Source organism: Bufo gargarizans, chromosome 1, assembly GCF_014858855.1.
Source record: "Bufo gargarizans isolate SCDJY-AF-19 chromosome 1, ASM1485885v1, whole genome shotgun sequence".
NCBI classification, from domain to species: domain Eukaryota; kingdom Metazoa; phylum Chordata; class Amphibia; order Anura; family Bufonidae; genus Bufo; species Bufo gargarizans.
The window spans coordinates 482,387,555-482,410,443 of NC_058080.1; the positions used below are offsets into that span (position 1 = coordinate 482,387,555).

The following is a 22,889-nucleotide window of genomic DNA, read 5'->3' on the forward strand; positions in this document are numbered from 1 at the left end:
ACAGCAACATAAAGGACACAGCACACACCAGACATTACACGGGAAACCAGGAAACCATAAGCTGCACTAACAAGATAACCCCACACACACCTAGATAACACCGTGAACATAGTTTTAACTGACAATGGTTTATTGACCAGAAGGATGGTCCTCACCAGGCAGATGGAGGAGACAGGAGGCTGCTCCAGCCAGCATGGCTGAGATCAACCTACTGAAGCCTGCAAGAGACTCAGGCTATATAGGCCAAAAGGCCACACCCACCAGTCAACCACACCCAGTGACAACACACACACTGGGAAGGGAGTTAACCCTTCCTACACCACAGAAGGGAAAACACCAACTTAAAGGGGAATAGCACACACACTCACTCACCTGTCACCGCTGGCAACGGCATGCGTGGCCACCGTGTCCTGCAGAACAACCAGCAGGCAGAGACCCTGCCACCACATGCACAACACCAGACGTTGCCGCGGACAACCGCAGGTGAAGGGAGGTGTCCAAGTGCATACAACCTCGTGCACAACAAACAGACCAGGAAGTGCACACAAACACAGACGAAGGACGTGCACACCAAAACACGTTGCCAAGGGCAACCGCACGCATGCCTGTTATTCGCGGCAACCGCACCTGAGGCAAAACACTAAGTGCCCCCAGCTGCGGTTGCGACAACACCAGACCGCGGATAACTGCATGCGGCTCCCAAGGAGTCACGACCATGACCAGGGGTCGTGACAGATAAGGAACTAAATATATAATATTCTCAACCTATCAAATGAGACTGCTATATTCGGCCAAAATGGCGCCTGTACTATATAATAATTATGGTTCAGGCACCATTTTGTGCTACAAGAATACAGCGCTCTGGATTCTTTTTCATTGGAGCGCTATTTCTGTAACTTACCCTTAAGTCAATATGTTTTACCAAATATAGCAGTCAAATTTTTACGTTGAGAATTTTGTATGGCCCAGAAACGATGTTACAAATATCCAAATGGCCCTTGGCAGAAAAAAGGTTCCCCACACCTGATTTTAGCGGCAGTGCAGTGTAATTACAGCTTCCTTGTTGGAGAGGAAGGTGTAATTCCATTGCACTGCTGCTACAATGTAGACAGTGTGCGCAGGTAAATTTTGAAGAGAGTGTAATTCTTGAACGCCTTGGTCCCTTCAAATTGCTGATCAGCTGGGGTCCGACACCCCGGCAGTTCAGCTGGTTGGATATCATGTTGTGACACCTGGCTCCAAGGCAGTGGCATAGCTAGAAATGAACAGGCCCCACAGCAAATATTTAAATGGGGGCCCCCTGCCCCAGTAATTTTTTCGCAACCCCTTTGTTTCATGCCGCCCCCATTCCTGTGGCTAGTAAAGATCGCTCTCTCAGACCAGGCCCAGCAGCTGTTCCATCCATTTCTTACATTGTCTATACTGTCACGGTATATAATTTAATTGTGTAATACTGTTGAGGGGGCCCTGACCAAATCCTTTAGTCCTTCTCTTCCTGGATGGGCCCCCTTCTGGGTCAGGGCCCCAAAGCAGCCGATTCCCCTGCTTCCCCTATAGTTACGCCCCTGCTCCAAGGGACGGTGTCAGACTCAGAGGTGACATCCACATCATCCTGCTGTGACTGGGAGGAGGAATGAGCCATCTGGTTCATAATTTCATCCTGTTAATATTGTGGCACCGATCGGAAGCTAGGGAGAACCGTGGCCTACTACTACTACTACTGACCAGACGGCTGTGCTGCTACTGCTGTTTGCACTACTATTCACATTCTGTTTACCATTATTAAACGGTACTAGAAAAAAAGGCAAGTGTTTTTTTCCAGAGGCATATTTAAATGTCCCTCCCCTTTTACAAATACACTGCATGCTGGTATTGACAATTTACAATGGTAATAATGCAGTTTTTACAGTAAAATGTGTTTGCTGTAACACTGAATGGTATCTTGCAGTAATATGCAACACATTAGGTAACACGGGTATAATAATGGCATTACTGCAATATTGCTTTTGCTATTACACTGAACGGTACCTTGCAGAATTATACAAAACTTTCAACAACATGGGTATAATAATGCTGCTGTTGCAGTATTGCTTTTTCTATAACACTGAACATTATCTTGCAGAATTATACAAAACGTTCAATAATGCCGTATAATAATGGCCTTATTGCAGTAGTGCTTTGGCTGTAACATTGAATTGTATCTTGCAGTAATATACAAGGCATCCAATAACACAAATATAATAATGGCGTTATTGCAGTATTGCTCTTTCCATACATAAACTGTAATTACAAACAGTAAATAGAAACTGATTTTTAGAAAAAAAAGGGGGAAATTCCTTATTGGCTTATTGTTCATTCAGAAAAATATCTGAATGATACTGTAGTGTGGAACTGCAAAAAAAGGGGGTCAGTCAGCACATTCCAATGTGCAGGCGCACGCTGCCATGGCTAGAAACATAAAGAAAAAAAGACAATGCAGCAGCACTCTGAAAACACAAATAAAGTACAATAATGCTATAATTATAGAAAACATTATAGTGCTAATGCTACGCCTATTTTGCAAATTTGAGATTCTTGGCAAATACATTGTGTACAAAATTATTTGGGCCCGTCTGCCAAACGTCAAGGCGATCTCTATAAGACGGGAACCTAGCACTAAATACTACCGGTTATGTGCCATAATGGCCACCATAAAATTCAGGGAGTACAGGTTCCACATGCATGCTGGGTCCACTCTGCTTTTTACCATTTTTGGTGCCATAACAGCCTCCATTAAATCCAGGGATGCAGGTACCAACATGCATGCTGAGCCCACTGTAGTGTAGAATTATCTAGCATGCTGCATTAAAAAGCTAAGACAGTGACCAGTCCCTCACTTACTCTCTATCCCTGATAAAAAATCTAAAATCTAGCCAATTTCAGTATATCTCCAATTTTCTCTCCCTATAGTGCCCCTAACTGGCTTTTGCCACAACACATCCAATCAAATCCTTGTGGATTTTAATGATATTTAGGCTACATTTACCTGACCGTATGAATGAGTCCTCAGTGTTGCGGAACGGATGCGGACCCATCCATTTCTATGGGGCCGCAAAAGATGTGGACGGCACACCGTGTGCAGCCTGCATCTGTTGCTCCGTGCCACGGCCCTGCAAAAAAAATAGAACATGTCCTATTCTTGTCCGCAATTGCAGACGAGAATAGGCATTTTCTATGACAGCCGCGGCACGTGCAGTCCGCAAATTGCGGAATGCACATGGGCCGGTGTCCGTGTTTTGCAGATCTGCAAAACACCACATTCGTGTGAATGTAGCCTTATAAGTAGGATGTTTTATAAAAGATATGGCATCGCAGTATTCTCCGGTGCAGATTATATCTTATGTACAGCCTCATGTTCCATCTTCAGTCAGGTTCATGTTTTAATGCAGCTTTCATAGCAGGTTGTTTTTCTGAGCCAGATGAAATCCAGGATCGGCAGGATAACCGCATATATGAATATGGACAATTAGCCTATTTTCTCCACACAAGGCTCTTCCAGTATACTATTGTTACTTTCTATTGTTCTTCTTTGTCTTAAAAACAATATTCCAAATATCAGAAATGCAATACATGCAGAGTTTCTAAATATAAAGACGCGATAGGAGTATTACATAGGTGAATTACAGGCTTCAAAGTAATGAATTCATCCACAGACAGCTATAAGATTAGTCAAGGATTTATTGCACTGCATCGCCTGCACGTAGTGCACTAGTTTATTTTTTTAGTGCAGTCCTAAATCTGTGCAATCATAGTGTTTAATGTTTGCAATTTGCGAGCTGAGAAAGGCTCTGTTCACATTAACTGGGTTTTTACAGGATTTAAAGGGGTTGTCCAGTCTCAAACGACACATGTGATCCACTTGCAATAAAAGAAAGATTATTACTTACCTGACAGCTCCCACATTGCCGCCTGTTAACCCGGATGCAGTTGTGACATTCATGTTGACAGTGCACCAAAGAGGCCAGTAATTGGCTGCAGTGGTCACATGTTGTTGTCGCTGCAGGCGGGTGAACAGAGCCCTACCGGGAGAACTGGAGAGACATTGCAGGATCTGTTGGGTAATTAGTGATCTATTCTTTACTGAGGGTGGATTGCATGTGCTGTTTAGTTTCCTCCTGAAACAGGACAACATCTTTATGTATTCATGACTTTACCTGAGGATAGGTCATCAATATTTAGTTGGTGGGGGTCATACTCTGACACCCCTGCTAATCAGCTGTTTACATGTCTTTTCTGCAGCTCAGTCCTTTTCAGGTGAATTTGATTGCGCTACAATACCAAGCACAGCTATGTGTATGGCGCTGTGCTTGGTATAGTATGAAGAGATGGACCAGTGCTCCAGATCCTTGAAACAGCTGATCCACTAGGATGCCACTGGTCAGACCTCACCGATCAGATACTGATGACCTATCCTCTGAGACTTTAATACCTATCCTCTGGATATCCATCAGTTTCTGATTGATGGGGGTCTGACACACAGGACCCCCGACGATCAGCTGTTTGAGAAGGCAATGATGCGCTGCGGCCTTCCTTCAGCTTTCTCTAGGCCAGCAATGACATGTTGATCAATCACATGGCCTAGCCGCAGCTCAGCCCCATTGAAGTGAATACCAAGTACAGCCACTATACTATGTACGGCACTGTGCTTGCTAAGCAGGGAGAAGGCCACGGCGGTCACAGGATCACTGGTGCCTTCTCAAACAGCTGATTGGCTGGGGTCCCATGTGTCTACATGTGATATCTCCTCCATTCAAATACACTGGACCTGCCATCTCTACTTGTTTTGTTGGAAATTTAGTGCATGTGCAGTGTTTGAATGCAGGAGACATCACATGGAGGTGACTTGTCTGGTCACATGACCATCCATCAGCAGCCATCTTATGGACAGGACCTCTGTGTGGAGAGCACTAAAGACTCTGTAAACAAGGGAGTATACCTTATAAAATATAGAAATGGTGCAGAATTTCACAAAGTCTATATTAGTAAGTGCCATAGTAGTCATCTTACATACGCATTGGTTAGCAGTAGCCAGAAAGTGGCCAATCCCTTTAAAGGGAATCTGTCAGAAGTCCATAGTAAAATTCCAGATCACCTTTAGTAGATTTAATCAGCCCCTGTGCACCGAACCGGTAAGTAAGTCCTTTGGTAGCAAAACAATAATAAATGAAGTTCCAGCACTGCAAAGTAATTGTTGTGTCGCTTGTCTCTTTATTCGTGGTAGCAAAATTACACCATGTGGATAAAAACCTCACACTCCAACACCAGTTCATGCGTTTCAGATACTTAGTCCTTAGTCATAACAGTTATGACTAAGGACTAAGTGTCTGAAACGCGTCAACTGGTGTTGGAGTGTGAGGTTTTCATCCACATGGTGTAATTTTGCTACCACGAATAAAGAGACAAGCGACACAACAATTACTTTGCAGTGCTGGAACTTCATTTATCATCTGTCAGAATATTTGTAGCTATGAAACTGGCTGACCTGTTGCATGTGCTCTTGGCAGCTGAAGGCATTTGTGTTTGTCACATGTTCACGTATGACCACATTGCTCAGGAAAATGATTCAATATATGCAAATGTGCCTCTAGGAGCAACGGGGCCTTGGCATTACTCCTAGAGGCTCTGCTCTTTCTGCATCTGCTGTGCACTCTCCACTTTATGTGACAGGACTAGGCAGTGAAAACATTATCACGTCTGGCCCTGGCAGTCAAAGAGGAGAGGGCATGTCAGATGCAGAGAATGTGAATACCTCTAGATCTAATTAGCTAATTATTCCTATTGGCCGCTGTTTCATAATAATATAATAATTATCATTTATCGGAAAGGATTTTATATAAACTATAAAACCACTTTGAAATGTTAAAGGGGTTTTCCCACTAAACATATTCTACAGTTTTGAAACCAGGATCTGGATTCTTTTGTAATTGCATGTAATTAAAAATTAAGCATAGCCACTGAGTTATACAATAAAATGTATCTGTAAAGCGCCACCTGCTGTTTGTTCTTTTTCCTTATTTCTTTGACCTGCTCGCTGAGAAGGCCGCACATGCTCAGTTCCATCTTTTAGCTGCCCCCTGAGCTGTGATAGGGAGAGCATGGACACGCCCCCTGAGCTGTGATAGGGAGAGCATGGACACGCCCCCTGAGCTGTGATAGGGAGAGCATGGACACGCCCCCTGAGCTGTGATAGGGAGAGCATGGACACGCCCCCTGAGCTGCAGCAGATAAGACACTTCCCTTGAGCTGTCAGCTTGCTATAAATCTAGCAGAGCAATGAATGGGGAGATCTCTGGATCCATGTGAGGTACAGGGCTGGTTCTAGCTTTCTTAGATAGAGATTGTTATGTACTGTATGATTTTCATAATGACTTGTTCTGCATGTACTCATGCAGCGGTGTGGCATAGTAGGTCTGTGCTCCTGGGAATGTTCTGCACATATTCTCTTGCAGTGGTAGCGCACCATCTTTCTGTGTTTAGGAGTTTATAGGGGTATGTTATTTCAGAGTATGTTTTGTATGTTTCATGCTCTATCCTGCCTTAGATCCTCAGCCTCATCATCTATTTGAAAGCTTGGCCATTATAAATTTATCAGACATAATGAAATAGTGGAATATCAGATTGCAGAGATCCTTTGTTCCTTAGATTGAGGTACATAACTAGTACAGCAATGGGCATGTAAATATGATCATAATACAGAAACTTTTGAGAGGCTCTCTTTGAACTCTGTAGGGCAGGGTTTCTCAACTCCGGTCCTCGGGACCCACCTGCCAGTCATGTTTTCAGGATTTCCTTAGTATTGAGCAGATGATATAATTAGTGTCCATGCATCAGGACTTAACACAGGTATTCATTCTGTGGGATATTCTCAAATCCTGACCAGCAGGTAGGTCCCGAGGACCGGAGTTAGGAAACCCTGGTATATGGTAACATAGAAATTTGTTGGAAGTTTTATGCTAGTAGCATCAAGTAGTGTACTAGACAATCCAAAGGAACGCAGAAAACTGCGCCTGACCTTTCAACTTTTTTTCCGAGCCTCACAGAGAAAGCCTGCACGTGAGCAAAGGACTTCCTTCCCAGGCTAGAAAGTATACGAGTGAGTTTAGGTTTTATTATTTGTATTATCCTCCTTAACTATGGCTTGAACTTACTACTGCTGTAAATCTGCTGTCAATGTGTTATATTGTCACTGTCTGGACTTCTTTTCTGCCTATTCAGCTGCTAGGTCTTCTGCATCCTGCTTGCCTCGTACTTTAGCTGGCATCTGTGTGTGTGCAATGCTGTGAACGTGCATCGTGGCCCTTTTCACAAATCTAGATTTGCATCTAATATGTGTGCTTAATTTCTATACTTATAATACTGTACACTTGTCTAGTACCTAGCAAGCCAGATATCAAGGGATGAAAAGAGTACTCCGCCTCATCAAGCACAGAACGGTACATTTCCTGCACATATAAGCCAGCATGATGGGACTGAAATGTTTTGAGAAATACTAAAGCTTGGCCATACACCAGAGACTTTGGATGGCAGATTTAGGTTGACCAGCTTTCGTGATAGGAACAAGCATGACAGATGCAGACCGACAGCAGATATCTGTAAAGGTTTGCTATTGTATGGAAAGTTTCACCCATAAATACCAAGGCTGGGACGGGCTTTCACAACTTCATTGACTAAAAGGCTCAATGGCCACAAATATTTGAAGGTAATACCTCTGTTAACCAGCAAATTTGTGAGGCCATCAGCTGCCATGGTTTGCCGAGATTGTGGCCACAGTGTCGTGGCCAACTCCTAACACCTACACTGGATATGTAGATGTTAATAAGGCAGAGTATTAAAGGGCTGGGGGTTATCCACTTTGGAAACCATTTTACATTTGCCATAAAGGGACACATTAAGTAAATTGATGGGCCTCCCTTCACTGCAGTGAAACTGAAGTCAGGGGCTGCCTTCCCTGAATTGCCAGGGGTCCCAGTAAGATCTTATTGTTGGGGATTAAAGAGTGGATAACTCCTTTAAATGGTTTCTGTCACCTGCAAAATGGGTATTAAGCTGGCTGACATTAGCGATGTGCTAATGTCAGCTGAACATAACTATATTACTGCCATCTCACTGCCTAAAGCCTTTATTGAGAAAAATAAACTTTTATAATATGCTAATTAGCCTCTAGGAGCGGGGTGGGGGGGGGGGGTGTTTGCACCTGCTCCTAGAGGCTCCATTTGCCCACCTATTTTCACGCCCTTCTTCTCTTGATTGACAGGGCCAGGGCAGCTCGTCTCTCCTCCCGCCGGCCGTGTCTGCAGTGTAAATCTCGCGCCATTCAGTATTCGGCGCAGTGAGGGATGGACGCTCGGCGGCTGCTGGCCTCCTCACTGCGCCTGCGCCAATTACTGAACGACGCGAGATATACACTGCAGACATGGCCGGCGGGAGGAGAGCAGCGCTGCCCTGGCCCTGTCAATCAAGTGAAGAAGGGCGTGAAAATAGGTGGGCAAATGGAGCCTCTAGGAGCAGGTGCAACGCCCCCTCCTGCTCCTAGAGGCTAATTACCATATTATACAAGTTAATTTTTCGCAATAAAGGCATCAGGCAGTGAGATGGCACTAATATAGTTATGTTCAGCTGACATTAGCACATCGCTAACGTCAGCCAGCTTAATACCCATTTTTCAGGTGACAGAAACCCTTTAAGATTTTAATAAGCTATTTATGTACTCAAAATAAAAAAATAAAAATGTGTAATTACCCTTATAGTGGACTCACATAGGGACGTAATTTGATGCAACAGAAAAATCCTCTGTAAACGTTGTGTAACTTACAGATTTTGATGGCTTTTAGAAATCTACAGTAAGTCTGTGGTGTAAAATTATGGGTAACCTGATGGTGACCACATTGTGGGTAACCACACATATGCACTTTCGATGCATTTAAATAAATGCATTCAGATGCTGGTTTTACCAGAGCATGTTTTTTGTGAGTTTTTAATTTATGGTGCTTTATAAATTACAGTAAGTCATTGTATTTTTGTGCTTTCATGTGTGCCGTTGTGATGCAGGTTTTGAAGCCATTATCAGAAGAGGATAGTAAGAGAGGGAAATTGCATAAGAAATATTCTACTCCTTTTTTAATCCACTTCTAGTTTGGGCTTGAAAAACCGTATCGAAATGGCATGTGTGAGAGCACCCTTAGGCCTATATCACACGGGCGTGCCGGATTTGCACCGGATGCGTCGCGTGTGCATTGCGGGAAAGCCGCGCGAGTAGGCACGCAATTGCAGTCAGTTTTGACTGCGATTGTGTTCCGATATTCTTCTCCGCACGAGTGCAATGCGTTTCGCACACTCGTGAAAAAAAAACTGAATGTGGTACCCAGACCCGAACCCGGACTTCTTCACTGAAGTTTGGGTTTGGGTGGTGTTCTATTAATTTTATTATTTTCACTTATAACATGGTTATAAGGGAAAATAATAGCATTCTTAATACAGAATGCTTAGTAAAATGTGGATTGAGGGGTTAAAAAAAAATAATTATTAACTCACCTTATCCAATTGATCGCTCAGCTGGCATCGTCTTCTTGCTTCCTCTTTCAGGACCTGCAAAAGGACCTTTGATGAAGTAATCGCGCTCACCACGTGGTGAGCGTGGTGACGTCAGCGCAGGTCCTGCTGAGTGAAGATAGAAGATTTCTATCTTCTTTCGGCAGGACCTGCGCTGACGTCACGTGGTGAGCGCGATTACGTCATCAAAGGTTATTTTGCAGGTCCTGAAAGAAGAAGCAAGAAGACGATGCCAGCTGCGCGATCAATTGGATGAGGTGATTTATTTATTTTTAACCCCTCAATCCACATTTTACTAAGCATTCTGTATTAAGAATTCTGTTATTTTCCTTTATAACCATGTTATTAGGGAAAATAGTACAGTGAATACACTTTAATGGGGTCTGGGGTTGTTTTCATCCTTATCATCTCTTAGCAACCAATGCGTGAAAATTGCACCGCATCCGCACTTGCTTGCGGATGCTTGCGATTTTCACACAGACCCATTCATTTCTATGGGGCCTGCGTTACATGAAAAATGCAGAATATAGAACATGCTGCAATTTTCACGCAACACACCAGTGATGCGTGAAAATCACCGCTCATCTGCACAGCCCCATTGAAACGAATCGGTCTGGATTCAGTGTTCGCATCACACATTGCACCCGCACGGAATTCTCGCCCGTGTGAAAGGGGCCTTACCACTAATTGCTGGACCACACTTGGACTCCTCGTGTGCAACAATGGAAAGTCCAGGTGCAGTCGACAATTAGCAGTAAATCGGGAGCATTACTCATGGCTGGTAATACACACGTACAGTAGTACCCCTAGTAAGACAGAACAACAAGTTTTCTCAATAACATAATAAAAACCCAATTACTCAAAAAGTAACATGAATTAAAACATGCATGTGTCTTTTTAAATAATCATCTGCATGTGTTTTTTTAAATGTACGAAAACTACACCATTTCACTTAAAGGGGTTCTCCAGGAATGATTTACACTGGCCACCTATTCTAGAACGTGAGCAGGACTAGTTGCCACCACTTGTGGAGCAGCCTAAAGGAGATGAGGTGGCACCCTCAATACAATATAATAAATTGCAATGACGCAGATGTGTATATAGGGAATGTTACCCAGTGATGGAGCTTCACATGGACTCCATGAATTCACTAGATTATATACTCAGTGAGATAGGATACAGTGTTGAGTTCCACAGTGTGTATTATTAGAGTGGTGGATCACTTTATCCCCCTTTAAATCACTTGGCTTTGTTGATGTGACCTTCCTATTCTCTTGCTTGCTATAAACCTTTCTGGCTCAGGCACATGAAAGCTATTCTTCTTTAGTACTGATACAAACCAGTGCATGACCCAGCTAGGAGAGGAGCAGTCATGATGGTGAAGTGCTTGGTTAAAATCAAGACGACAAAAAGCATTTATTTGCGTATGGTAAATCACTCCAACAAAGAGATTCTCATTCGCCTGCTGAAGTTTGGACCCAGGATCAAAGCGACAAGCGCTGGTAAAACTTTTTGTCTGTAACCTACACATGCAGGGAGCGTCAGATGTTGGGGTGAGGAGCACAGGTGGATAGTGCTGGTAACTAACATCACAAAAGTACTGGTATACTACTGATGGACCAGTTATGGATACATGTAATAGGAGAGGTGTGGAAACTTGGGTCAGCTTTTATCCTTTAGTTTCACTGTGGCTTCCAATCCTGAAGTTCATAAAATAACCTGCACTAACTTTCTTTTGAAAATGAATAGATTCTTACTAAACCACAAAGCTTTGTGAGGTCCACTTGAGAAGCATTGATTGCAGGAATCTACATCTAACCTTCATCAAAGTGCATAGTTTTTACCTTTCTTTCCTTTATCTCCAATTTGTAGACATTTTTAGGTTGATAAGGTGTGCTTGAGATCTAGAGACCTTATACTCTTTAATGGATGCTTAGGTGGCTGAAGGACTGTGACACCCTGATCGACTGCTAGTATTTCAGTTTTTCATGTCTGTTTTATCATGGATGTCTTTCTGAAAAACAGCCATCAATTGTATGGGGGCTGTTGGGTCATGGAAACAGACTAAATAGGACAGGTCCTATTTTTGATGGCCAGTATTCATGGTACTTCAGGAAACAGAAGTGCAAATACACCCATCAACTGTGATTGTTTGGAAAATATCTGTGAAAAAAAGGCCACCATACTCCCATTTTTCACTATTGTGTGAATGTACCCTAAAGGGGTTGGTCCAGGTTCCACATTGGTGGCATATTGCTAGGATATGCCATCAGTTTTAGATAAGTGTGGGTTCCTCCTCTGGGACCCACACTTATCTCTAGAACGGGGTGGCCAAAACGAAGGAGAATGCACCGCACATGCGAGGTGTGCTCGCCATTCACTTCTGTGGGGCATCTGAAAAGAGACGAAGGCACTCAGCTACATATCATATCTCCTAGCGTTATGCCACCAATGTGTGGGATGGACCAACCCATTTAAACCCAGTCTTAATTTCTAATTGAACAGACTATCTCCATAGGTTGTATTGAAACAGTGTTGGCAGGATTTAGTTGGTCAGAAGAGTTGCTTGTTTTGCTGTTCTTATGACACTGTATGAAATTTAAAAATGCTATTGTAAATATTAATATAGAGGCACGTGGTATATTGAATAGTTTTGGGGGCAAAGCAATAGACGTGTAACATGCACTGAACTTGGTAATTATTCACTAAAGAGCTGTGAAATTTCCTGATTCACAAAGACAGATCAATTATTATCTCTCAGTGTTAAACTGCCATGGAAAATCAGATTATGTAATTAGACAGAGGTCAGAACACCGTAAACACCAGAGGTCCCTAAATGAAAAACCAATTAATTCTGTCTCATCATAGATGAACCTTCTCCCTATTGCGCTTGACTTCTTATTTCCAGTTCTCTATGACTGAAGTATTAATATTACAGGTTATTAATACATGGCTCCCCTACCCGCTCCTACGCCTCTCCCTGTTATCTTATGTCATTTTGATTCTTGCAAATATTTCCAGTGTCAGCAGTCTGGAAATACCAATTTTTTGCATTTGTAACCTTTAGCACTGACATGATGAATGAGCACTGAGAGTCCAGACAGTATCAGTAGTTTTATTCATTGGAGGAAGCCCTTCTTGACCCCTTTATAAGTGAAACACTGGTAACTGACATGAACGTGCAGGAGTGACAACCACTTACCAGGGACTGATAGAAGAGAGGTCTGCACCCCCCCCCCCCTTTATTGTGGCTGATGTAGCTCAATCCAGTTGTTGTTACCAGGGCTGTGGAGTCGGAGGCAATTTTGGGTACCTGGAGTCTGAGTCGGCAAAAAATGAACCGACTCTGACTCCTACTAGATTTAAATTGGAATAAAAAAAAAAAAAGCAAGTTTAAATGTCCTAATTCACAAAAAGTTATAATTAACGGTTATGGGGGCATCTGTGGATGGCACTGTTATGGGTGCATCTGTGGATGGCACTGTTATGGGGGATCATTGTGAGGGCAAAGGTGGATTGCACTGTTATGGGGGCATCTGTGGATGACACATATATAGCATCTTATCTTATGTGTCATCCACAGATCCCCCCCCATAACAGTGTCCCTGTGTAGTGAATGGGGGCCGGCATCTGTTTCTGTAATGGCAGCGGGGCCCGGTGCCTGCTTCATTCATAAAGTGGGCGGAGCAGGCGCGTGACGTAGTGAGCTACGCTACGAGCGCCCACCCGGCCTCCTGACTGCCAAGAAGTTAGTAGTAAGTAGTACAGCGCTAGATTTAAGATGATTAGAATACCTTAACAATACACACAAGTTAGATATGATTACTGTATACTACAGTGAGCGGGGCCCGGTGTAGTAGAATACAGTTACTGCACCGGGCCACGCTGCCATTACAGAAACAGATGTCCTCCCTCTCGGCCTATTCACCGGACGGTCGCAGCATTCGCCCCATAAGACGCACTGCTATTTTTCCCCCACTTTTGCGAAAACTACGGTACTTCTCTACTGTAAGAATAAAGGCCAATGCATGCAGTGCGACACGTTACCGCAAAACGAACACGTTAAGTGACCATGAAGAAGCATGCTTTTCATATGCTTCACTATATGGCACGCAACGCACAGTTAAGGAGCGGCAATACTTATACTTTCCATTGTGTTGTGTTCCGCTGTTACAGGGAACACAACGCCCATGGTTAACCTAGCCTCTCACTGATAACCGATTAAGTAAATATGTTTTTTGCAGGACTAGACACTTGTATAAGTAAAGGGAATGGATAGTCAATAGTTCAAGACTGAAGCTGTAAACCATTTGAAAAACTGCTGTCATTGAGCTAAGGCTATAAAAACTTGTAAACTCAGATTGTTAGCTTAAACTTTAAACATGATTATGGGATTCTACTAGGGAAATCATGTTTTAAAATAAATGCCCCTTCCTGGATCCTCCCGATGCCCCATCTTCAGCAGAAGATCAGCACACAACGGAGAAGGCAGCAGCTTCCTAGCCAGAAGTTCTGTGGTAATGACATGTATGTTGCCTTTCTTTCCTTCAAGGAATGTATAAAATACATTCGCATATTAAATACAGAGGAGTCGGAGTCGGGGAGTCGGAGGTACCAAAAACTGAGGAGTTGGAGTCGGGTCATTTATCTACCAACTCCACAGCCCTGGTCGTTACTTGATAGTCTTCTTACTGCGGTTTTGTTTCTTGCAGTTCACAATAATTGTATCCTTGCTGTAATGGATATTGGTTCTGCTTTTACATAGTCAATGTGAGCCCACAGAGCTGAAGTGTAAGGGCTCATGCCCATGGCCGTAGCCATTTTAGCGGATACGCAAAACACGGATACCGGCAGTGTGTGTTTTGCATTTTCTGGAGCAGAATGTCAGGCCCATAATAGAACAGTCCTATCCTTGTTTGTAATATGGACCAGAATATGACGTTCTATTTTTTTGTGAGGCCACGGAACAGACATACGTATGCGGACAGCACACAGTCTTTTGTGGCCCCATTGAAGTGAATGGGTCCGCATCCAACCCGCAAAAAAAACAACTTATCGGATGCAGACAAAAATACGTGTGTGTGCATGAGCCCTAAAGCAGAGTGGATAGACATTCCAGACACCCTCAAACGTCCAACACAGTTTAGATTACTAAGGAACTAAGCTACATTTATGGATTATAGCCATGCGCGAACAGATTAGGGCTCCACAGTATATTGTAGGTAAGTATCACTCAAATTTAGGACTGAGTATTTGTAAAGAGCACCTTTAATAAGGATCAACCCTATTAAACTAGGTGCTGCTACAGTTGATCCTGCTGGTTAAAATGATACCTGTCCTATGTAAATCTGTTCCAAACTTCCTGAGAAAAAGGCTTTTATTCTTTATGCAAGTAAGGGCTTCAGTGCACCGAGGGCCACACCGCTAAGAATAAAAGTATTCACAAGACAGGTATCATATTAATCGGTAGGATCGACCCTACCAGACAGTATGCTTGGTTTATTAGGGTTGTTTCTTCTGACAGGTCTACTGCACATGCTCTTTCAATTGTGTGGGTACAGACAGGGCTGGTGCAAGGATTTTTGCCACCCTAGGCAAAAGCTAATTTTGCCGCCGCCTTGACTCCACCTATTGACCACACCCCTTTACCCGACCCTTTTTTCAGCCACCTATTGCATGTAACATTTAACTATTGTCGTGTACCCTGTGCCAGTCTATGGTCATGTACCCTGTGCCAGTCTGACTATGGTCGCGTACCCTGTGCCAGTCTGACTATGGTCATGTATATATAATATCCAGCCATTGTCTGCCACCTAGTACCATCCCAGTGATGCCAATCACTCTGCGCTGTTCAGCAGGTTGGCACACCAAACACGAGCAGTGCCACCTATTCACTGCCAGGCGCCATTCAGCCACTGTCTGAAATCCTATGACACCAGGGCAACATAAAACAGTATGCTGCCTTGTGCCCTCTGCCAGTCTGACACTGTCCTCCACCCTGTACCATTCATAGCCCTTTAGACAGTCTGTGCCACCTATTAGGCTCCATGTGCCACTGCTGGGCACCCTGTGCCTGTCAGAATCTATGGCCCCTAGTCAAGCAGCAGGTGTGCCCTGACCCCTGTACACAAGTGTGTGCCACCCTGCTGCCAGTCACTGTCCTGCAGCCTCTGACACCGTAGTGCAGGTTGTCAGAGTGCGGTTGCCAGGGGTGCTCACCAGGTTCTGCTCCTCGCTGTGCTCCAGGTCCACATTGCCTTGGCTCTTGCCAAGATCATATGTCTTCGGCGCTTGATCTCGCGAGACCCACCTCTGGAGGTCACTGGTCTTGCGGGATTGTGCGCCCAAAGTCAAGGATTTTTGTCAACACAAGCAAATTTACATTTTGGCGCCCCCCCCCCTCCCATCATTTCACATTTCTGCCCCTCATGATTCATGTCCATTTCTTGCCCCCCCCCCATGTGCTAATATCATAGTGCCATCCTCTCCCCCTGCCCCCTAATGTGCCAGTATCAAGTGCCTCTCTCCTCCCCCCTCCATGTGCCAGTATCATGGCGCCAATAGCCCCCCTCCCCCGTGGTAGCAAAGTAATAGTCCGGTATTTATAATAAAAAAAACACTTTCAGAAAAGTTTTTCCAGGGATTCAAACTCACGACCTCTATTCATCAGAGACAAGGCATTTACCCTCACAGCTATGAAAGCTGTCTAGCTAGTTACTTAAAAAAAAAATATATAAGACTTCTACTGTAGGTAACTTTGATACCTAGTGTACATCCATACACATGGCAGCTGCCCCAATACACACTGTGTATGGATGTAGCAGAGCAGGGTGTGTTGGGGCAGCTGTCATGTGTATGGTTGTACACTAGGTATCAAAGTTACCTACAATAGAAGTCTTATATTTTTCATAGCTGTGAGGGTAAATGCCTTGCCTCTGATGTGTAGAGGTTGTGAGTTTGAATCCCAGGACAAACTTTTCTGAAATGCAGTCTAAATGAGATTTAATTACACCAGGGTCTCGTAGCTGTGTGTCAGCTGACTGAACAAACTCATACTCGCAGCGCATCTGGCCAGCAAGTACAGGAACAGAAGGAGTGAAGTGAAGGAGATGATGTCAGATGGATCCACAAGTAGGGGGCAGGGCGCAGACTCCTGCCGGCGCCCCCAGGCAGGCGCCGGCCCTGAGTACAGATGTTCCTGTGGAGACGGCATCAAAGGAAGTCTGGTCACTTTGGCATGTCTTTTTAAGTAATCCCAGTTTTTTGTGTTTTTTCATACAGATATTCTTCATTACGATTCCTTGTAGACTGTAAGCTCTCATGGACAGGGTCTTCTCCCTCTCTCAACCAGTCTGTTACTAAGTTCATGCACATTGGACTTGTACAGTGGTGCGGAGAGGGAAATGCTTTGTACAGTATGTTGGTTTAATGAGGCTGAATCATTATGTGAGTAACCGGTTGAGGGAATGACAGAGAGGAGATGTATTGGGAGAGCATGGAGGGGCGAGTGAAGAGATTTCTGGTTAGATTTCAGCCCAGAGCTTCATAAATCTTTACTTAATGTTACACAGTCAACAAACCACCACTGCTAACCAAATAAAGTTATGTGCTGCTAACAGTACCGTCTCCATTAAAACCTGCGTTGTCCACTACTAGTTGATGTCCAAGTGACCATTAGCTTATGCAGGAATCCTGGCAATTAATTCTTCTTTCTTCTTTTCTTTAGGTATCCTGCTTTCACAGCAAAATGATGCTCATTCTTCCCCTGTGCCTGGCAACTCCCCAACTAGGGATATTGAGGTGATGCCAGATCTCCGACACAATGAAGAGGACAGCATAAAAGAGGAGCCTTTAACTATTTCAGAGCAGGTGTACAACCCCAGTGCTAGCTTGCTGCCCACACCAGTAGATGAGGGGGTTGAGATGCTCTTTAACAGCTCGCTCAGAGCAGAGGCTGGAAGGGATGATGCTGATTCATTTGAGGAATTTGATGCAGATGAACATGCATTTTTGATTGCAGAGGAAGAAGAAATGAAGGAGGCCAGGAAAGCGCTAAGTGTGAGCTACAATTTCCTGATGGGAAACATGCAGCTGAATGCGTTTCTGAAAAGCTTCTCCCGGCTGGTTTTGGTAGCTTTGGGGTTGCTCTTGGTACTTCTACCATTGTTACTTGTCCTGCTGGAGTCAGACATTGACATTTCCTTTCTACATGACATCCGACAGACTCCGGAGTTTGAGCAGTTCCACAACCAGTACTACTGCCCTCTTAGAAAGTGGCTGGCATGTAAAATTAGCTTGGCACTTAATGTTGCCAACAGCTCTTAAACTATTGCAATATTCATACCTGAGGTTTATATCCAGCAGATGGATCTCTTCCCCATCATATTTTAGAGCAGTCTTCTCAATCCTTAACAGGGTTATTGATACTGTTACCAAAAATACAGAACTACATAATTACATTGTAAACTGTCTAGATTCCATTGTTTTTTTACTATATAGTGAGGTAATTATGGAAATATCTCTATATTTTTAGCAGTTAACATAATGAGGTGTATAAACTAGGCTGCATTCAACTTTCACCTGTTCCTGAAGAGTCACTGTGAATATAAACCTCAGTATAATTTACTACAACCCCTTCCTGCCATAGTGGACTGGTACTATGAAGTGCGGTGCAGTCACCCCTGGCAGTGGAATGGGTAACCGATGCCTATACAAGCAACATTTTTTTGCTGGTTTTATTTTCTTACCTTTTTATGTGTTTCAATATTTTGGTAAATTTGTAGTAAAGAAATATGTCTTCTTAACTTATTTAATTGTACAGACCTAAAAGTTTAATGCACAAGCGCATGTTGAGAAAACAGTTTTTACGTGTCTCTGCAATGTTGCTTTTTCCCAATGTTTTATTCTTATTTAGTCAATGCCTCGTGTATATTTTTTCATTTTTTGAAACACAGATGATAATTGCACAGCACATGAAAGATGTTCAGCAGGTGTACTGATGGTGACTATAGCCAGGAACAATGCAGTTTATGTGTAATACATGCAAAAAGTGTATTTTCCTATTTAGTCAGGGTATATATAGTTTGTATAAATTGCACAAGCCTAATTTATATGGAAACGGGAAGTCAAATTTATAATATTGTTTCACTTAAATGAATTAAATATATCCCAAGAAAAAAAAGAAACTCTTGTGTAAATTTGATGAATTTGGCAATTTTTTTTCACAAATCTCACTTTGAAATCAGTGTTAGAAATGACTAAAGTGTCACAACCATTAACATGTTCAGATCTTTAAGTTAGCCTTGTTTAAAGGCACTTTCATGAAAATCGTGTTCAGCTTTTACTGGGTGAGCTTAATTGAACACAATGATACAATGCCATTGCTTATTCTTTGTAAACTGAGAAATTAAAGGGATTGTCCAGTAGAGAAAAATTTTGTAAAGAGATCACAGTGATCACTGATCCCCCACTGCTGCTGTTCCAATGCTTACAATGCCCACAGGTCTTAACCTGATATTTGATGGTTTGGAATCTGAAACCTTCCACTTGCACATTTCAGACTTTAGATGAATACCATGTTTTCTTTTCCTCTCCTCCTGATCTTCTAAGTGCTAAAGTAATGTATGTAAATAATGTGTTTGCTCTGGGGTTGCCTTGATTGCATGGACCTGCTCTCATAAAAACCCTTCATCCAAGTACAGAAGACCCTACCGAATTTGGTGGTTTTCCAGACAATCTTATTATCTGCTTAATCCTCTGATGGCTGAGATTAAAGCAAGCCTCTGGTTTAAAAAAATAAATTCACATTACTTGGGGTAGGAGCAACGCTTACATGGTGACCTCATTTTAGCTGCAGGTCTGTCATTTCCTGGACTCCTCTTTTGCCATCCAAGATGGCTGCTCCACTTCCCAGACTACCTGGTGCCTACTGTGCATTTGGTAGCCCAAGACACTTCCTACTGCCCTTGGATTGGACAGAATTGCTCATGTGAACAATGCTGGCCAATCCAAAAGCATGGCCGGACAAGTAGGAAGTGTCTTGGGCTACCAAATACACAATGTACACCAGACAGTCTGAGAAGATGGGCGGCCATATTGGATGGCAGAAGAGGAGCCTGGGAATTAGTGGATTCGCAACTAAAAGATGAAAAGGAGGTCACCAGATAAGTTAAATGTTACCTTGTCGCTTGAATGAAGAATCCGACTAGACAGCACTAGTTTATCCCCTGCTCCCTATCCAAATTAATTAATCTGTCACCAAGTTTATGCTGCACTATCTGAGGGCAGCATAAAGTAGTGAAAGACAGCCTGATTATAGTGGCAGTCTGCAGTTTTCATAAAAGCATACTTTGTTAGATGCATGACAAGCTGAGCCACGAGTCCTCTCAATGATGTGCACATAATTTAGAATACTCTATCCATTAGCAGCTTTCTCTCTATGCACAGTAATAGGGAGGGAGCTGTCAATCAACTGCGGAAGAGCGGGTTAGCCTGTCGCTTATGAATACGAGGACTCCACCCTTAGCTTGTGCTGTATCTAATTGTGATGTTATATAAACTACTGCCAGAAAACAAGTACTGTGACACACTGTTATAAGGCAGTATAAACATGGCGACAGATTCCCTGTAACATGGATGTTTGGAGTACCTGTTGGTATTTATATTTTTAAAGCAGGTAAAAGATCTCGAAGGACAGAAAAATAAAACAAGGTGTGTATTAGGGCCATTATTCTCAGCTGACTCTCTACCGAGCTCCTAGATTAAAGCTGTTAAGTACATTACAATATGATTTGACGCTAATACCGAAATTGAAAAACGTCTGTGAAGGTTCTCATTTATCCAGGTCATGGTATATATCTGTAAAGAATAAATCAAGGCAACTGGACGTACTGTAGATTTCTTGAAAATGTTTCACTCGTTCTTCCAACGAGCTTTCTCAATTCTGAGTGACTGTACAAAAATTCTGGGAATAAATATGTAACTGAATCCACATCTGGTAATTAAACCCAGCATTGGGTCAAAGGTGTTGATTCCATTATTCTAATTGGAGTCAGTAGGTGATAAAGACTTCCCAGAAAAAGGTGTCAAGACAGCATTGTATGTGGCAGACAATAGATGTCTAACCCCCCCCCCCACCTCTATTCATGCTTGGCTTCTCCATTTTTACGTAGATGGCCTCCTTCACGCCTCGTTTGTACCAATCGGCCTCCCTATCGTACGTGTTTTGGATAAGGAGGCCGATTGGTACAAACGAGGCGTGAAGGAGGCCATCTAAGTAAAAATGGAGAAGCCAAGCTTGAATAGAGGTGGGGGGTTAGACATCTATTGTCTGCCACGTATAATGCTGTCTTGACACCTTTTTCTGGGAAGTCTTTATCACCTACTGACTCCAATTAGGATAATGGAATCAACACCTTTGACCCAATGCTGGGTATAATTACCAAATGTGGATTCAGTTACATATTTATTCCCAGAATTTTTGTACAGTCACTCAGAATTGAGAAAGCTCGTTCGAGTGAAACGTTTTCAAGAAATCTACAGTACGTCCAGTTGCCTTGATTTATTCTTTACAGATATAGAAATTGAAAAACAGTTCACCAAATCATTGATTGTCACATTCTGAGAAAATTGTTGTATCTCTTGTTGTCAGTCGTGAATTATTAAGGCAATTAAATCATTTCTCATCTTATTTGGCAACATCCAAATCAGGGATCAGTGACGTCATACACATAAAGTTATAAATGTTTGCACTGCACGGTGTTCAAAGAAATTTGTGAATTTTCAGTTTTAGCTATTTATTCTTTGTATTATGTGTAATATAAATTGTGTAAATTATTCCATTAGAAATACACACATATATATTTATGTATGTCGGCTATGTATGTCAAAGTCAATAGTCTTTGGCCATGAGACAACCATATTTATGCACCCGTATTACGTCCACAGCACCCGAACTGTCCATGATTGTGTGGAACTGAACTTAGATCACCATACAACCTTATCATAATCTGGGTTCGGTTCAGTAGAACCCCAGGGCTGTAGTTGTTGCAGCTCATATTATGTGGCATTATGACCACATTGCAATGACACATAATACATTTAACATCCTAATCCACATTGTGTTTCTATGCATACAAGATTGGTTTAACTGGAATTGGTTTAACTCATCGGATATTTTACATTTACACATTAAAGATTTAAAGTGACCCTCAGGTTCCAGGGGGAAAAAAAATCACATTAACCAAGGAATGAACAGAAGAGTTATCTGGGACCTCCTTTTCACCTTTTTTGTCAATTCCTGGGCTCCTCTTCTGCCATCCAAGGCGGCCATTCCACTTCTCAGACTACCTGATATACCCTGTGTATTTGGTAGCCTAAGACCCTTCCTGCTGCCTTTGGTTTGTCCAGAATGTGATCAGTGCTGGCCAATCCAATGGCAGGGCTTTATAAGTAGGAAGTGGTTTGGGGTACCGTTGTGTAGTATGTATTAGAGTGCGGTGCGGCCATCTTGAATGACAGAAGACGAGCTTGGGAATTAATGTGAATCTGCAGCTAAAAAGATGAAAAGGAAGTCACTAGGTGTTCTGTTCATTCCACGTTTTTTCTTGAACTGGGGTTCATTCTGATATCTAGCACAGTTTACTAAAGGGGTGAATTCATCTTTTGTTTTTTTTGGATACAGGAAGTAACATTTCAGAACTGAAGAGAAAAAAGGAGGTAATTAGCTGCATTGCTTAATGCAGAGCTTTATACTCACTGCAATGTCCCATATATAACAGCCTTTCTTAAAAATAACTTACTGATGCAATGCCTTCTCTGCTGGCGTGTCCATTCCCTTCACTGCCATCCCGTTCCAGGGTCCTGTCCTTCCACACCAAGTATATTCAGATGTGGATGTAGTTAGGAGCCCTGTATAATTGTAGCATTAGGGGCTTTTTTACACAAACACAGCCAAAATATGGAACCGTTTTACTGAAAAAGTGTGAGCAAACAGGAATGTTCATGTAATTTCATTCATCCAAGAGATTAGCTATTGTGTGTCATTCTGAGAACCGAAGGGCTTAGTGTAAGGTCAGACTTAATCTGAGTATACAGTATTTGTGTGTAGCTGCTCATGATTGCAGATCTAGGCATCCCATACGTCTCTCTGTTGCTGGTGATCTGTCATGTCTTGTGCAGTTTGGAAATGTCACTTTTTTCCTTCAATATTAGGGTGAAGGAAAGTTGTCATCAAGATACATTGTAATGCAATATACATGTGACATCTGATTTCCATTTATTTCTATATTATTTCCGGTGTC

General features: G+C 42.8%; 1 protein-coding gene across 2 annotated transcripts in view; it reads left to right on the top strand.

The window, feature by feature from the left end:
• FRMD3 (FERM domain containing 3) overlaps nt 1–19,554 on the top strand; it is a 268,375-nt gene extending 248,821 nt beyond the window's left edge. The window contains exon 14 of one of the 2 annotated variants that reach the window (XM_044273781.1): nt 17,315–19,554. In XM_044273781.1, coding sequence (XP_044129716.1) covers nt 17,315–17,913 — 599 coding nt within the window. In that variant the 3' untranslated portion in view covers nt 17,914–19,554. The remainder of the gene's footprint in view (nt 1–17,314) is intronic. The other variant, XM_044273788.1, reaches the window with a different exon arrangement.
• Nucleotides 19,555–22,889: the final 3,335 nt, after the last annotated feature.